The following is a 17,714-nucleotide window of genomic DNA, read 5'->3' as shown; positions in this document are numbered from 1 at the left end:
TGATTAAACTAATAACTTAACTTTTGAAATCAAAATATAAAATCACAATATTAAAATTTTTCTCAATTAGCCCAAAATTAGCTAAAATTGAAATTAAATTAGTAAAATAAAGTGTAAAGTTCAATATTGGTCATAAACATATAGTCAGAATACAAATTTGGTCCAAAACATTCACTTTATAAAAATCGGATCCAGAACATTTGAAATCGTTATCGAAGTGGTCCTTTTTCATAAAAAACTAAAGGTTAACGCCTAATTAATGATTTTTAAACTCAATTAATATACTAATGCATAATTAATTAAACAAAATTAAATAGAAAATAAATAAAATGCTAAGAATTTCAAAATCGACGACCACAAACATATGGAGAGAAGATGACAATAGGTTGGACCGAGGCAAGAACAGCGACGATGAGGTCATGGAGCAGCAATACTGCTCGACCGACAACGAGCAGGCAAAGGTGACGGAAGCGAAACCATCTTCCGGCAACAGTGACAACGTCAGCGGAGATAACAATGTCAGACCGCCGAGAAAAAAAATTGAGAGAGAGATGAGGAGGCCGAAAGGAATGGGGGTTGATGGCGACAACAATGGTGGACGGCGACAGTTTCGATCTCGGACAGCAGCAATGCGGAGAAACGCACGATGGTGACGATTTGTGGAGGAGCGAGCAGAGAGAAAGACGCGACGACGTTGAGCGCCGGGAGAAGAAGAGAGAGATTCCGATTTAGGAAGAACGAAGGAGAGATGGAAGAGAAGGAAGAAAAGAGAGAAATGGTCGATTTTGGAATTTCTTAGCATTTTATTAATTTTATATTTAATTTTGTTTAATTAATTATGCATTAGTATATTAATTAAGATAAAAAATCAGTAATTAGGTGTTGACAGTTAGTTTTTGACGGAAAATGACCACTTCGATAACGATTTTAAATGTTGTTGATCAAATTTTCAAAAAGTGAATGTTTTGGACCAAATTCATATTCTGACTATATGTTTAGGATTAATTTTTACCTTTACTCTAAAATAAAATGCAATTTGAAAACAAAACCAAACAGTTTTGGATATACAGACATGTTTTAACAAAATTCAAAATACAATAATGTTATTTTAGAAAAAATTAACATCACTTTGTTATTATGTCGCAGGGGTCCTTGATTTTCCATATTTATTTCAATTTTGATTAATACAATTAAAAAACATTTAAAAATAATATTTAAAAAAAATTAGTACTCCTACGTTAACATAAAATCAATAAAAAAGTTATAAGAATAAATGTCTCAAAAATTGATTACCGCCCTAAGTCCTAACTAACTCACAGCAGGGTTGTGTTGATCAGTAATGGCGGAGAAACCCCAACCAGTTCAGGTTCTCTACTGCGGCGTATGCGGCTTGCCCGCTGAGTTCTGCGAATTCGGACCCGATTTCCAGAAATGCAAGCCCTGGTTGATCCAGAACGCGCCTCATCTTTATCCGGATCTCATTAAAGGTTTTTCGCCCTAATCCTTTTTCTTATTCAGTATTTTTGTTTTAGGGATTTGCTGCTTCAAGTTCGCTGCTTTTTGATGCCTTTCTCTTCTGTTAATTTTTCTCTTACCAATTTTCAGATGCTGGTGAGAAGGACGGATTATCTGATCAGCTTCAGTCCACTTCTATTTCCGATGGTAATACATATATACTGCTGTGCTTATCTGTGCTTGTGCTTGTATTCATATTCCTTCAAGTTAAGTTTTTCCTATGTGTGTGTTGCTTGTTGTTTGCTTTCCCTTTTGGGATACCCCTTCCTTTGTATTCAGGTCCTTTGAAGCCCCATCACCAGTAATCTGGTATATGTTTTTCTGTGATACAATTGACTTTTTTTTGGTTCATGGGGGCAATAAAATGTGCATTTTTATGAATTCAGGGGTGGGAAGTATTAATTTGTGTTCATTTTTTATGTTGTTGAGTTCATAGAATGTCTGAACAATATGTTCATGAAGCAGAACACAGCATTTTTGAACTTCTTGTATATCTCTTCTTCTGTTATAATTATAACGGTTATGTTTACATCGGGGAATCATACTGTTGTGTTCTGGATGGCTAGCTTCGTCCCTTCATCCATAATTGAATTATGCGCTGCATTGTATCATGTATGCTGAATTTCTTACCTCGGTTGCAGCAGGTTCTTCAAAACCCAAGGAAGAAGTCAAACGTCTACCTGGTGGGAAGATTAAAAAGAAGGTAAGCCTCTTAGTGATCATTCTTCTCAGACCATGGCAAATGTCATTTGTTTGTAGGATTCAGCTCCTTCCACACGTACCTCATAATACTTTTTGGCTTGTGCTATATACATTCATGTGATTGCATCTATGATGGGAAGCTGGGAAAGTCTATATATTTGATTGAACGCCATTCCTTCAGGAGGATTGGTTGATGCATAATTCATAGCTACTTTAATAAGTTTTGTCTCCCTAAGTCGTAAACCTAATTTATTTGAGTTCAGCTTTCGAGGGTTAATATTCAGAATGTGAACTTCCAATCACATTATCACTATTTTGTCGTTCATTCTTCTTTTGGGCTACATGGGAGTTATTGCGAGGTATGGAGGGAATGCTTGTGTGTAGTTTTTTTTAATTACAAAGATTACAAATTAAAATCAGTCAACTTTTAATTTTCTAGTATATTATTCACAGGATCTATTTTGCTGGGTTGGTATTGACTAGAGTTTATAGATCCATACAATTCAAGTTTTTTTTTCCTGAAAGCTAGAATTAAAAACTTTTGGTGGATTTGAAGTAGCATAATTATAACAGGTTCGTATCTGTCTGATCATGTGAAACCGATAGCATCATAACTGTCCATGGAAAATTATTGCATGCCAGTTGGTGGACACTTATAAATTTACATTTTGTATCTAGTGACTGGTAGTTACAATGAAAATACTGGTTAAAATTCCAAAATTTGTTTTCCTTCCTCAGATCCGTATACATATTTTGACTAATGAATGTATTTTATAAAGTTGCTTGTACTCTTATGTTGGTAGGATAGGATTTAGTGCATAAATCAGCCACTGAAACAGCTTATTTCTTTTTCACAGGAGAAACAAGAAGTTATTATTGAAAAGATGACCCGTAACAAACGAAAATGCATAACTACAGTGAAAGGCCTAGAGCTTTTTGGTAAGGAGGTGTTTCATGTTCTTTTACTATCATATCTAGCTCATCTTTCTGTATTTTTTATACCATTTTGTAATGCCACGTTACAGGTGTTAAACTAAATGATGCATCAAAGAAGCTTGGCAAAAAATTTGCCACTGGAGCTTCTGTAGTTAAGGTTGGTTGGGTTTTCGGAATTGAAATCCTTTGGACACTGAGCAACTGTGAACTAAATTTGATCCGTTTCATTCTGTAATTCCCACTAGGGCCCTACTGAGAAGGAGCAAATTGATGTTCAAGGAGATATATCCTACGACATAGTGGAGTTCATAATAGACACCTGGCCAGATGTAATCTCATTTCTTCTCAATCATAATTTTGTTTGCTTTGCTCTATGAATTTACTTTTAAGTAGTTTTGTCTGCCTTTGTGTTGCATATCTAGGATAAGTAATCAATGGCTGCAAAAATGTGGCTGTATCTTATGTAACTTCAGCTTGCTTTGCTCTATGAATTTACTTTTAAGTAGTTTTGTCTGCCTTTGTGTTGCATATCTAGGATAAGTAATCAATGGCTGCAAAAATGTGGCTGTATCTTATGTAACTTCAGCTAAGTCGCCAGAACTTCACATGTCTATTGAGGTATAGGAATCTTATAAGACCGAAAATTGGTTAACTATCAGTTCAGGACCCTATGGATGAATTATAGTATTATCAATTTAGGACTAGAAAGATATACATGATCAATTTAAGGCTGACCTTTTAATGGTTTTAAAAGACCATAAGACTCTAAGAGATAAAAAATTATTAATTTGACGACTTATCTTAATGCTATTGAAATATCATCCAATGGAAGCCAATGTGGCTGGCTAATAATAACCACTTCATGTAGACACATCATTTTCTTCATGAGTAAATTAAAAAAATTCAAAATACACAATTAAATGTCGAATGAATTTTAATCGAGAAATCTCCTTGGATACAATTTTGAATGGAAAGGTTTTTCTGATTGCTGCAACTTGTTTGACATGTCCTGATGGAATCGTATGTGGCATGTGTTTTGTTAATAGTTTTTTAGAAGTTTTGTTATTAGTTACTTAGTCAGTTATTTGTTTGATTGAGCCTTGGTGGTCGGTTGCAGATTGCTAAAACTTGCCCCAAGTGAGTGGTGCACTTGTTGCTTTGATGCTGCTTTTTTTGTTAATAATATGAATAATCTTTTAAATGATGCAAATTGGTGATGGTGATTGCGTAGTTGGATATTAACAAAGATTGTCATTGCGTAGTCGGATATTAACAAAGAATTGTTGGTCCTTATGACTTGCAGCAGCGGTGATTGTCTATTTATGATCTCACATCCCTTATTTTCTTGTTATTTTCACATGCAATGTAACGACAGAACATTTTCTGGCGCTGAAAGAGGTCTTTGAATGAATAGACATGTCGTTTTAAGACTTTTGGAAGGTTCTCATTAGTACTACATGTTATATGGACATCTTCATCTCTGGGAATTCATGGTCTAGAAGCAATGGCTTTTTTATCTAGTGGTGATAACTTATATTTGCTGGTGGCATGCATTTATGCTTTACTACCAGCTAGATACTGAATTGCTCCTACTTTTTCTTGGATTTTTAGGTCCCGGAGACTGCGATTTTCTTTATTGAGGATGGGAAAAAGGTGGCTGCCGCATAGATGTGAAAAGGCTAAAGAAAGGAGAAGCGGCGTCTGTATTGAAGAGAGGTTGCAAACAGTAGTAAAGTTGGTTTTGTAGTTGACGATTGCATTGAACAAGTCTTTTTGCTTTTATAGAGGTAGAACAAACTTTGCCTTTTTTTTCTGTATACACATTCACTAATCGAATTGTACTTTGCTTATTAATTACGAACGACTAACTGTCATAATTAAATCAATTAAGGAATCAAACTTGCATTCCTGCTTTCATTTAAACTTTCATCATTCTTTTATTCATTCTCGTAAATAGTTATCATTCAGATTTAGTCTCCTCACCTACATATTTGTAATTTGTAAAATATTAGTAGCACTTTGATTTATTAGTTGAGATTCTTTTCTCAATGTTTTTCGAAAGTAGAAACGAAATTTGCACATTAAAATTAGCATCTGGTTGTTAGGTGATTTCCTACGGCCATAAGCTATCGATTAGAGTAAAATATCCGTACTCAACAATTGAATTACGCTCTTGATATATTTTTTTAAAACTATATACTCAGCCATATTTATTTTAAAATTTTGTGGTTGAATTGTTGGTGTTTACGCTAAACTCGAGATGGTAAAGATCTAACTAAGAATTTGAGGCTAAGTTGTGGATGGCCTAAACCGCCGCAACCCTTGGCAACATTGAATTCACAATTGAGAGGAAAATGCATCATTTCTCTGCTAACCATGAATTCTGCTATCTTCAAAAGATAACCACATCGCACGTCTCAATCTCATCCATTTTTAAAATTACAAATTCCAAGTTGTACATGAATATTTGGAAATCATTACTCACCTAATAGTGGTGTAGTAGTACTTATTAGCTATCATAAACCACCTTCCAAATGATAAGACAATGTTCTAAGCGCAGATGATGAGAGTTAATTCGCATAATAATCGGTAATGGTCTAACAGATATTCAAGTTGAGGAAATCGACCAACTTAACTGGGAGGCATGTATTCATCGCGTAGCACACAATTCCTTTAGGAAAGGCAAAACAACTGAGACCAATTCATCTTGATGTGAAGAGTATCCATGATTGGCTCCTTCTATGATTTTTAGCTCATGGTTTGGCAAGATCTTGGCAAACTCTTTCGCATCTTCTAGTGGGATAATCTCATCAGCTGATCCATGGACTGTCAGCAACCTAAATAATACAGATTTTGATAAGTTAGATAAGTTCTGCTACATATTTTTATCATTACTGATGGGTAAACTAGAAATCAAGCACACGCGCAAAAACAATGGCACGCTAAAAGTAAGTCCTTCAAGATAAGACCTTCATGACAAAATGTCAACTTTATGAATGCCCATGTTTCTTTTTTTGTTCAAGTTGACTCTACCGTACATTTGCTCTAATACACAAGTCTGGCTTCAAATTTATAGATTTTGAAACATCTTTATAACTAGTGCTGGGCCACATTTATTTTAGATGAAGAAAATAATACATCTAGCTTTATTCCTGATGGAGCCATCGTCTCCGCTACACGCATGCAATGTATTGCCTAACATAATAAACAGTAGGATAAAGAGAACAAAAGGTTAAGAATCTCATATTTATTAAGAATCAACTTTTACACACTTACCAGAATGGCCTTTAAAATTCTGAAGAGAAAGGAATGAGAATAGTATTTAGAAAATACTGCACATTTTTGCCATTAAGTTTGAGATTTGAGTGTAATTCCTGTTTACGAAAGAGCAATGTGAAGCTTGAGAGTTGAGCATGGAGGCACTTTCTTGCACAGTCCAAAGAAGGTAAAAAAAAAAGAAACTAATGTAAAATTAGAATAAATTAACATTAAACTGACCTGCAGCTCGGATCAATTAAAAGACATGCTTCATGCATGTCTGTATTAAGTCGCTCCTTCATGCTTTCTTCAGTGACTCGGTATTCAACTTCTCCTATTAACAAATGTTAAGCTTTATTTACTGAAAACTAGATTGCAAGCACTAGTATCCAAAATGAAAAAGAACCATAAAGGTAGGTGTAAGTTGTGCACTTAACTTTCCATTTTCCTTCAAGATCATTCACCTAATGCAGATGTACATGTGTATAAAAACACAGCTTTTGAAATAATGAAGGAGAACCAGTTTTCCATTAAGGTAAACTCTAATAATAAAGGTTAGAAAAGAACCATGTTACATTTATGTTAATACAAGGTAAACAATTTTATGCTCATTTATAGGATCGTTCAAAAAAGTTGTGATCATGCAGTTCACTCTTATCTTATCTCCAAGTGAAGTTGATGAATGAGATGTTAAAGAAGCTGCATAGAAGCATCTGCGAAATGATAATTCCAGTTAAAATTTATCAAGTTTAGAAAGAAAGAGAAGAGGGGAGGCTAACCAATCCACCTTATAAGGGACCTATTCTTCAATTTAGGATATCAGGAAGGTTTTAAAGAAAGTAAAATTCATCAAAGAAACTTTCAGATCACTCATGAGTGATAGAAACTCCCTAGACCTAGGGTTCATTCAGTAACAATCCACACCCATTAAATGACATCACCAAAAAATCACTTCATTGTTTCAGAAACAAGCAAAACCAAACAATTACCTTTTTTGGTTTTAACATCTATGTATCCGTCCTTCTTGAGTCTTTCCATGAAATCTTTACCAAACCGCTCCTCAATTCCTCTTTTGAGATCATAACGACCAGAAAGGTTTACCACAGCAGGCACATCATGATATTTTGATGCATACAGAAGGACAACATCCCCTCCTTCAAAGTGGAAAAAAACAGTCCATGAAAAAATATGGCATATGAACCTAAGCAAAATTATTAAAAAGATCTAAGTCAATGAAATATTTAGATAGCCAACACTACACTGGGTTGACAAAGTGACTAAATGGTTATTTCAGTTTAACTGGCATTACAACAGGATATAAAGACAACATTGCCCACAGCAACTATCCAAAGGTTTTTTATTTATGTTTTTTTTAAAAAAAAAAGAAGAAACAGCAAGAATTAGTAGACTATTGAAAAGAGGACAGGAGTCCATCCCAAAAACCATTTAAATGCTCAATTACATAATGATATCTACTTTCTAGAAAATGCTATCAAGATTCTAGTAGTTCCAGGTTGTTTAAACTTTAAAGTATAAAGAACATACAAACAGAAAGTACTATCCACATCCTCAATGTAAATTAAGTGCTATTATTTCAGAGGTTCTGAAGATATTCTAAGAAACTACGGGGATCAGTAGCTTGCACTGTAGGATAGAGTTAGCAGTTAACTTTATTTGATTTGATTAAAATCACAATTACAACACAGGAAGAGAAATGTGATTCTACTAGCATAAATTCACACATCCACTGTAGAAGATTTGTTCTTTGTGTATCTGGAGACATCAAAACACAATAAAACTTGACAAACAGGCACTCTTGCTCCTCTCTTTCTCTTTCTATCAAATGAATGAGTAAACTTTATGGCATTAATAGCCAGAAGTAAATAATCATGAATTACATGGGGGTAGTAATTATGAAAATGATCAAAATATGTGACTGGCTATTAAATTCAGACACCGGATTGCACGTGTTACACCAAAATGGATATCATTAGGGAGGAAAAGGTTTAGCTGAATCTTATCCACTCTCATCTCTAGGATTGAGTGAGTGGAAGTTCTTGGTTATCTTCAACTTTTCTGATCGGCATTTAAGCATTTTAAGATATTTAGATCTAGATACTCGGTATACCTTTACTGTGACCAAGCACTGCAATGGTTGAGCGGTTTGACCCAGCAAAGTAATCAACCACAGATCTCAAGTCATCAACTTCATCAAAGTAGTTACCGAACTGAAATGAACCTTCACTCTCCCTGCAAATCAAGTAAGCACATGAAATCCAGAAATGAAAAGAAAAATTAAATTCAAGTGGTTAGCAAATAACAAAGAAAATAACTGATAACATATCATGTTCTAAAACCATACCCATTTCCAGAGAAATCAAAGCGAAAAGCACTGATTCCTTCTTTTTGTAAAGCACCAGAAAGATTGACCATTATTTTGTATTCCTACAAAAGGAAGCATGATTTGAGTGGAATTATTAAAGATAATCTGATTGTAGCTGCTACACTGAGATTTCCCAGACTTCTAATACACATACTGTGTATCAAAAATCTAAATGCAGGATGGGGTTATGTTTCATGAGGTTCTAATGCATGACCCTACTATATTTCATGAGCCTCTGAAAGTAAAGTATGACCCCACCGTATGCATTATAACCAGTCAAGAAGATTATTCTTGTCTTCAGTGCACCCAATATAGGAGTATCTTTTACTTAGAGATATAAAGGTTCAGTCAGTCGTCAGTTATGACAAATCAAAACTAATCATTTTTTAACCTTTATTTTCCTGGGAAAATTTAACCAGAATAGAAGTAAGCAACTCATGGAAGATGCATGCTTACACACACAGTGATATTCCTTAGACCTGGATGCTGGATGTTAATCTTCTGCTAGTTGCTATTTACGAATCTTCAAATTGAGAAATCGAAATGTGAAGTAAATCAATCAGGATTTGAAATGTCCATATACTCAAAAGAATTGAGACCTAGTAGTTACAAAAGGCCAATGCAGGCATCATGTACTTGAGTAAGCAAACATCCATTCCATACATATAGATCCTATATGATTTCTTTTGGCACTTGACAAGCCACATGAGATTGTGTGACAGCAATCAAATAATCCACGAAAATTTATCTGCGTCACAATTCAACCTTCTTTCTGAGAGAAGAGGAAGATAGTGAGAGAGAGAGAGGAGGAGGAGAGAGATTATACTTCAGACGATTTGAATGAAAAATGAGTTAAAGAACTGGAGATCAGTGAATATAGAGACATACGCCAGCCAAAAGCATATGCCCATACATCTAAAAGTCCAACTACAAAAATTAAAAGCATATTAAAGCAGCTCCCACCAAAAACCATCTTAACATCATACTGCACTTAAAATGTCCAAATCCATTCAGATGTCTGGGTCAGAAACACCACAGATATGATACAGTAGCAAGTTTAATGTAAGCAGACCCGACAAGCTCATGATATTTAATGAAATATTAATGCACAATGGTTACATCACTAGCTGCATCTCGAACTCATCTCTAATAGAAAATCTCATAGTTTTTCTTTTATGCAAGGAGGAAGGTGAAATCTTGTACAAAATTTGTATGAAAATCTGAAAGTCTATTAATTCAATCACTAAAAACTCAAGAAAGTGGTACCTTTGTGGACCTAAAACCATGGCAGAGAACAACTAGTTGTGGTGATCCCGTGTCATGCAATAAGCCAACAAGGTTTTTACCATGCTTGTTCGGTATGGTTACTTTCTGCTGCATAGCTGCTGAAAAACTGCAATTGATATGGATTACCCAGCAGAAAAAATTATGGTTATTGCGTTTACAATCGAGGTTTTAGAGGATAAAATGATCAAACAAATTCAAAATCGATCAATTCATCAGTTGTAAATTTAGGGCACCTAAATACCCCATGGTGAGATCAACGGTTATAGTAGTAGAAATATGCGACAAACAACCTTCCGACATGGAGTATAACAAAAGAAGAATAGATATATAGTAGTATATAATTACTCCAGCAAGGAAATCCTCTCTCTCTCTCGTTCGATCACATTCAACACCCATGATTCCACCAAACCAATCAGGTTTTTTCCTACTTGATTGGGGATTCTTACCAGAGTATTGAGCTGCTGAGTTGAATAGATGAGAATTGAGAGCAGTCCTTGAATTGTCAGTTGCTCACTCCACCAACATTTTCAATTACAATTATTATTCCATTAAAGAGGATTACGAATCTTAATGTATTAACAGTACAAATTAAATTAATTAGATCGACTCTTCTCCTTTTTAAAATGAAATTTAATTAGGTTGCGAGTGAAGAGGCTCAAAATAAGTCATTAGAGCTTTATTAAACAGTAACCCAGCCAAGCTCGGTCATTTTCATTTTTCGAGCTTGATAATTATTCGAATCAAGCACGATGGTGTCCGGTTCATTGCCCCGGCGAATATATTTGTATTTGGTTGTTTAATAACACCACCGTGAGCTTGTTCGCAAACCTTCAATTCAACTCTCAATTTTTATTGCCTTTCACAAGCTTTTAGTAAAGCTTGGACACCACTTATACGAATATCCAATGACAATGTGTGCAAGAAAAGATGAATTTCATTGAGATTAAATTAGCTGCATAATGTTATTGATAAAGAAGAAAAATACTTCACCACTGTTTGGATTAGGAAATTGTTGTGTACATAAATAGACATAAACATACACCATAATCCTATTTTCTTGAAATTTAAAATGTTCAAAGTTGCATAAGTCTTTTCTGGAACAAAGGATGGGGCATTATTAGCTATGAATCAATCCCTGCACCCTCCACATGATGAGCCTAATAGAAATCAGGTAAAATTAGCAGAAAAAACCACAAACAACTTTTGAAGCACATAAAATCAAGAGATCGACATACCTGAGCGGCTCATGCATTCCTTGAGGAAAGGCAGAACAGCTGAGACCATCTCTTCTTGATGTGAAGTGTATCCATGATTGGCTCCTTGTATGATTTTCAGCTGGTGGCTTCGTATCATCTTGGCAAACTCATATGCATCTCCAACCGGGATAACCTCATCATCTGTCCCGTGCACTGTCAGCACCCTTAATGCACATTTCACAAGTTAGAGCCATTAACCAAAACTGTTTCTTCATTTAAAGATGAAATTAGCATAATGCTTACTTACCTGCATTTCTCATCAATTGAACGGCAGGCTTCACGCATGTCTGTATTGAGTCGCTCCCTCATGCCTTCTCCAGTGAGACGGTATTCCAATTCACCTGTTAAAAGATTAATTAGATGTCAGTTACCAAAATGGAAATGAAAATCAAAGTTCTACTTTTCTTTGTGCCTAAAGAGCATTCATCTAATGCAGATATACACCTCCAACAGAAGATACCGTGTAATTTCTATGTTCATCTATACCAGAATTAGTACCAAACGATGATTTACAATGCGATCCTTGAAAAGATTTTCGTCTATTACATCTCAACAGAAGGTGATCAAAACTTTCAAAATCGAATAGGTCAATCCTTTCATTATTGAAACTCTAGCAATATAAAGGTCACAAACCAACCATGCCATTTTGATCATTTATCGCATCAAGACTAAACAATTACCTGTTTTGGATATAATATCCACATATCCATCTTTGGTGAGTCTATTCCAGATATCTTTACCAAACCGGTCCTCCATTCCTCTTACGAGATCAGAAGGACTAGAAAGATTCACCACAGCAGGTATATCGTGATATTTAGATGCATACAGAATGACAGCATCCCCACCTGCAAAGTGGAAACAAGCTATAGTTTTTCGACAACAACTAAAAATGACATATTGGTCAGACAAAAATGGAATCATTTTCTTGTTAACGTTACTTTCCTGTCAAACAAACATGCCCTTAGTTAGATATAAATACTCTGGCATACCTTTACTATGACCAACAACTGCAATTGGGGAGCGGTTCGATCCAATGAAGTACTCAAACACAGATCTTATGTCTTCAAGCTCTCTTGAGTAGTTAGCAAACTGGAAAGAGCCTCCACTTTCCCTGTAAATCAATCAACTCAAAACATGAAAAAACAGAGAATCACAAAAGAATTGAATGATTTGCAACTAACAAGTCAAGTTTAGACCAAAACATATCAAGATCATACCCATTTCCGGAGAAATCCAAGCGAAAAGCACTGATTCCTTCTTTTTCTAAAGCAGCAGCAATACTCACCAAGATCTTGTCATTCTCCATGATATGAATTGAAGTATATTTATAGATAATAAAATTGAAAAGAGGGGAAATGAGATGAATTGTTGAAAATTAAAGACTAAACCAGCACCTTCGATGATCGAAAACCATGGCAGAGAATTACAAGGTGTGGAGAGCCAGTGTCGTGGAGTATGCCAACAAGCTTCTCACCGTGCTTGTTGGGGAACGATAGCTTCTGCTGCATAGCTGTGCAATTCATAGCAACCATCACAGCAAAGAAATAGTAGTGTGATTAACTCAATTCTACAAACCCCAGAAATATAGTCCATATATATAGAGTAGAGGGGAGAAGGATAAAGGTAAAGAAACCAAAAAGGCAAAATCTGACAGATAGGAGTAGTAAACAAAAATTTCAGAAAGCTTTACTAATCATAAAAAAAAAACAAGAATGACTCAAGTGTTTTGTGATTAAACTCAAAGACACCATGTGCCGGTGAAGGAGGAAGATTCTGTCTCTTTTTCTTTGAAAACATACCGGCATCATGCACTTTAACAGTTTTGAAAGATGTATGCTACATTGTCTTTTTATGTACTCCCTCCGTCCCAGATAATTCGACCCAGTATTCCATTTTGGGCATCCCACATAATTTGTCTCATTTCACTTTTACAATTTTTGGCAGTGGACCCAATATTCCACTAACTCATTTCTACTCACATTTTATTATAAAACTAATACTTTAAAAATAGGACCCACATCCTACCAACTTTTTCAACTCACTTTCCATTAGATTTCTTAAAACCTGTGTCGGGTTAAAATGTCTCAAATTATCTGGGATGAAGGGAGTAGTTTTTTACCATTCAAGTTGACTAGCTAGTTTAATTATTACGGCATTCTTTTTAGCAAGTGATTTAAGAAAAAAATATATTAAGTGAGTTAAGTAAAAGAAGAATAAAGTAGGAAATGAAAAAGATAGAGACATAAAGAGAGAATAAAGTAAGAAGAAATGTGCTTACTTTTACTGAAAAGGTAAACGATTCCACTATTATGTAACGTACCAAAATGATAAAATGACTTCATTACCATGAAACTTAAGGGATAGTATCACAAAAGATATAAACATTATCTTCTTGATTGGGATAAAAAAAAAAAACAAAAATGAAATATGGCTCTTATTTTCAAAGAGTAGTATAGCCAAAAAAATTGCCAAAATAATATTTGGGGAACAACATCATAGTACCATTCTTTTGCAAGTAAAATATGTTACTAAAATTTTTTAGTCATACAATATAGTACTCCCTCCGTTTCATAGTAATAGAGTCATTTTGTCATTTTGGTACGTTCCATAGTAATAGAGTCATTTCTCTTTTTAGTAAAAGTCAACACATTTGGCCACACCTATTTTACTCTCTCTTACTCCCTCCGTTCCATAGTAATAGGGGCGTTTTTCCATTTCCGTCCGTTCCATAGTAATAGAGTCATTTCTCTTTTTAGTAAAAGTCAACACATTTTTCCACACCTACTTTACTCTCTCTTACTTTTTTCTATCTTCATCTCTCTACCTTTTTCATTTTTCACTTTATTTTCTCTTTACTTAACTCACCTAACACAATTTTTCTTAATCTCTGTGCCGAAAAGTTTTGCCTCCATTACTATGGAACGGAGGGAGTACTTTTTTCTCTCTTCATCTTTCTATCTTTTTCATTTTTCACTTTATTCTCCATTTACTCAACTCACCTAACACAATTTTTCTTAATCTCCGTGTCGAAAAAAAACGCCTCAATTACTATAGAACGGAAGGAGTACTGCTCTTGAATTTGAATAACTTTGTTGAATAGAGACCGTGTATTTGGTATCAGAGCAAAATCGTGAATATAGAATTGGAATAACCACATTCAAAATACGCGTGTGCTCTATAAAAAAATATTCATGCATCGATTTTAATGAAATTTGATGTGTATATTATACAGAAAATTAAAACATAGAAAAGTATTCACTACTTATGTTCCGTGTTTGTAATACTATTAATAATTACTACTAGTTAGACAATGTTATGATCACTATACAATTCGTTTATTCTCAAGTATTTTGTTGTAAAAATAATAATAACAAAAAAAATACAAACAAATCCATATATTTTCTTCATCAAAATTCGATAATACCAAAATTTATCTACGTCAATTCATGGTGTAATTTATGCGTATTTAATTCGGGGTACGAATCTTCTGCTTATATAAATAAATTGCTGTAATTCCAAGCAATAAATTGCTGTGATATTAATCCATAAACTCCATACTTATCACAAACTCTTTTTCTGTAATTCCACGCAATAAAGTGCTGTATACTAATATTTTACTTATATTTTCATAATTACTACCTTACATAACGTAATTATGCATACCTTTCTGTAAAACATATTGCACATTAATTGCATGATTGATGTTCTTAAAAAACTATATGTACTTCATTAATTCAACTAGATATAATTTACTTTAATATATATATAAATTCGACATATAGATATCAATTAAATTAAATAACTGGGTATGAATGAATAACATTTATAAATATATGGTAAGCATGAAACTGCTTAATGACCGACTGAAATCATATACTCCATTCATACATTTTCAAAACCGAATAGTGAGAAGAGCGAAAAGAAAAAATAATGGTGCCGAAAAAATCTGAAATGCAACACAAAATAAAATTATGTGACCAAAGCAATGAATTTTGTACATTTCATACCATTAACTATTATCATAAATATAATTTCTTATATACGAACCTTTGATGAAGTTCTTCACACTTTGATGCTGCGGCTGCTTCAATGGCTCTCTTGCAGAGGGAAAACCATTCTTGTACTTGAATTTATAATATTCCACCAACATTATTATTGTAAGGATTACGTCAGATTAACCGTCACGGCGTCACCTAATATTATGTCATCTATAGTTGAATTTATGCAAATATTGTCGTTGCAAAGGTTGCTTGAGATGCATGATCTCTTGACTCTAGTCCATTCCAGTTACTACATTTTTAGGACACAGAATAAATATGAAAAAGAAAGTGAGTGATTAATTAAGCAGGAAAGATAGAAAAGTTTTTGAAAAAAAATAAAAATGACTCAACTAATTTATAAAACTCTAAAATGAATTACGACTCTGCTAACTTGAAACGAAGAGATTACTATAAAAACTTTACAACGCTCATCCACCTAGCTATATTTTGTCAAGTGAACTCACCTATTAAGTGATTCTGGTACCCAATTCTTTGATTATTTTTAAATATTATATAAAAATTCTAAAAAGCAGAGCAAATATATGAATATCACTAAATTTTAATTTCATTATCTTTATTTAAAAGTAAATGAAATCATGTTTTTCATTTAAAATTCCAAATTACTGATCACTAAATCTTAGTTTCGTTAACTTTTGTTTAAAAATAATCTTAGTTTCATTCAAATATTTTAATATAATGACCAATAATTTAGTCATTATGATGTGAAATTTGAAGATAGCTCTTCACCATAAATATTTTTCACACTAATTTAAAACTACTTTCGATGGTTAAAACTTAACACTTTTTAAATATGATTAAACTTTTTAATGAAAAAAATAAAATGCAAACGTTTTAATTCAAAAAACATAATAAAGTTGTTGTAATTATTTTGGGAAAGGATCCCCTGCTGTGGTTAAAACAACAGCACCCCATGCTGTGCCACAAAACGCAATAGTTTCCTAATGAAACGGCAACAACAACATTTAATATTCAATTAGTATTCAATCATCCCATTACCCCCTCCCAGCCCACCCCCTCCGGCCCTACCCATACCCCACTTTTTCTTTTAAACATTGTTGTTTGGATGTAAATTCATTTAATCTCCATTTAACTTTATTCTTTTAATCATTGGTAGGAAACTTGGCATGAAATATTTCTATTAATTCATTTATTTTTTTAGGTAACGAATTGTATTGAATTCTTTTCATATTTTTATTTTTAATTATATTTCTTATTGAATTCATTCACATTAATTTATTTATTTGTTACACTAAAAATGCCATTGAATCCTTTGTAATCATTTTCTTAATATCTCGTATTTATTAATTATTTTTATAAATTTAGTATACCATGATTGAGTTTCAATAATATGCATTTGATTTAAAAGTAAGTAACTTTTTGGCTATATATTTTAATTTTTTCATTTTGATAATTAAATTTAAAGTATTTTTATTAAATAAACAAATAAAAATATACCAAAAAAAAGAATAAAAATATTAAGGAAAAGAAGTACATTTCTGTCAAACCACAACATACACTTTTTTTTTCTTTTAAATATCAAAATGACTAATAACTAAAAAATTAGAAAAAACAAAATACTACTGTATAACAAAGAAATCATGAAACAGAGTTAAAGAATTATGTATATGCTCAAACAAAATATAAATGAATTAAAGAAAACGTGGGGTATGGGTTGGGCCGTAGGGGGTGGCTGGGAGGGAGTAGTGGGATGATTGAATACTAATTGAATATTAAATGTTGTTGTTGTCGTTTCATTAGGTAACTATTGCATTTTGTGGCACAACGGGGTGCTGTGGTTTTAACCACAGCAGGCGATCCTTCCCTAATTATTTGTCACAATCCTAGATAAAAAAAAAAAAAAAATCCTAGATCTGCCTCAGGCCGCAGAAGGTGTCCATATACATTCATCACAAGGTGCCATATACATTCATTGCTTCCTTTTTTGTTAGTCTTATTCAAGATGACCATTTTTCAATTTTATAAATAATCTTTTCTCTCCTCTCTCTTCATTCTAATATTCAACTATCTTTTTCCTTTCTACTTTATTATACTTGACAACACTTTCTTAAATCATGTATCACTTAAGAATGTGGTCATCTTGAGTTGGACGGAGAGAGTAGATCGCAATAGTAGAATTCATAAATGGTCAATTTATTTGCATCCAAAGCAAGCAACAAACACGAAGGGCCTAGCAATTTGAAACTATAAATATTGTTTCGTTGACATAATTCAATTTCCCATTCATGTATAAATTGTTGTGAAATATGCGATGGTGGAATGTAACTGTAAACATTGTGCGATAAATGATGATTTCAT

The 17,714-nt window shown here is 33.5% G+C and overlaps 2 protein-coding genes across 9 annotated transcripts; one reads left to right on the top strand and one right to left on the bottom strand.

Annotated features, from left to right (window-relative positions):
* Window positions 1-1,288: 1,288 nt before the first annotated feature.
* LOC125186961 (translation machinery-associated protein 22-like) lies at window positions 1,289-5,070 on the top strand. Of its 2 annotated transcripts, none has more exons than XM_048083452.1 (7): window positions 1,289-1,487; window positions 1,606-1,662; window positions 2,160-2,218; window positions 3,075-3,156; window positions 3,243-3,310; window positions 3,399-3,482; window positions 4,765-5,070. In XM_048083452.1, exons 1-7 carry the CDS (start codon window positions 1,340-1,342, stop codon window positions 4,819-4,821), a joined length of 555 nt encoding a protein of 184 aa, XP_047939409.1. In that variant the 5' UTR covers window positions 1,289-1,339; the 3' UTR covers window positions 4,822-5,070. The 2 variants fall into 2 exon arrangements, with proteins under 2 accessions (XP_047939409.1, XP_047939408.1); XM_048083451.1 differs by having other exon boundaries at window positions 2,157-2,218.
* A 491-nt stretch (window positions 5,071-5,561) lies between these two features.
* LOC125189147 lies at window positions 5,562-15,429 on the bottom strand. 7 transcript variants are annotated; one of them, XR_007170836.1, is made up of 8 exons: window positions 12,732-13,115; window positions 12,555-12,637; window positions 12,327-12,448; window positions 12,018-12,182; window positions 11,585-11,678; window positions 11,317-11,501; window positions 10,061-10,187; window positions 8,774-8,856 (listed from the first exon to the last, which is right to left on the bottom strand). XR_007170836.1 is itself a non-coding variant. In XM_048086390.1 (8 exons), the coding sequence occupies exons 2-8, from the start codon at window positions 12,843-12,845 to the stop codon at window positions 11,210-11,212; spliced, it is 792 nt and encodes a 263-aa protein (XP_047942347.1). In that variant the 5' UTR covers window positions 12,846-12,847; window positions 15,385-15,429; the 3' UTR covers window positions 11,019-11,209. The 7 variants fall into 7 exon arrangements, 6 of the variants coding, with proteins under 6 accessions (XP_047942346.1, XP_047942349.1, XP_047942347.1 ...); XM_048086390.1 differs by lacking the exons at window positions 8,774-8,856; window positions 10,061-10,187 and adding exons at window positions 11,019-11,238; window positions 15,385-15,429 and having other exon boundaries at window positions 12,732-12,847; XM_048086389.1 differs by lacking the exons at window positions 11,585-11,678; window positions 12,018-12,182; window positions 12,327-12,448; window positions 12,555-12,637; window positions 12,732-13,115 and adding exons at window positions 5,562-5,990; window positions 6,652-6,745; window positions 7,401-7,565; window positions 8,540-8,661 and having other exon boundaries at window positions 11,317-11,470.
* Between the last annotated feature and the right edge of the window lie 2,285 nt (window positions 15,430-17,714).

The sequence above is a fragment of the Salvia hispanica genome, chromosome 5, assembly GCF_023119035.1.
Source record: "Salvia hispanica cultivar TCC Black 2014 chromosome 5, UniMelb_Shisp_WGS_1.0, whole genome shotgun sequence".
NCBI lineage: Eukaryota > Viridiplantae > Streptophyta > Magnoliopsida > Lamiales > Lamiaceae > Salvia > Salvia hispanica.
This window is presented reverse-complemented; position numbering and strand designations above follow the sequence as displayed.

Coding starts and splice junctions, on each gene's coding strand:
- LOC125186961 (XM_048083451.1), top strand. CDS start 1,340: ATGGCGGAGAAACCCCAACCAGTTCAGGTTCTCTACTGCGGCGTATGC. Junction 2,219..3,074: donor GTGGGAAGATTAAAAAGAAG/GTAAGCCTCTTA, acceptor TCTTTTTCACAG/GAGAAACAAGAAGTTATTAT. Junction 3,311..3,398: donor CTGGAGCTTCTGTAGTTAAG/GTTGGTTGGGTT, acceptor AATTCCCACTAG/GGCCCTACTGAGAAGGAGCA.
- LOC125189147 (XM_048086387.1), bottom strand. CDS start 12,869: ATGGTTGCTATGAATTGCACAGCTATGCAGCAGAAGCTATCGTTCCCC. Junction 12,638..12,731: donor ATGGTTTTCGATCATCGAAG/GTGCTGGTTTAG, acceptor CATATCATGGAG/AATGACAAGATCTTGGTGAG. Junction 12,183..12,326: donor AGTTGTTGGTCATAGTAAAG/GTATGCCAGAGT, acceptor TCCACTTTGCAG/GTGGGGATGCTGTCATTCTG.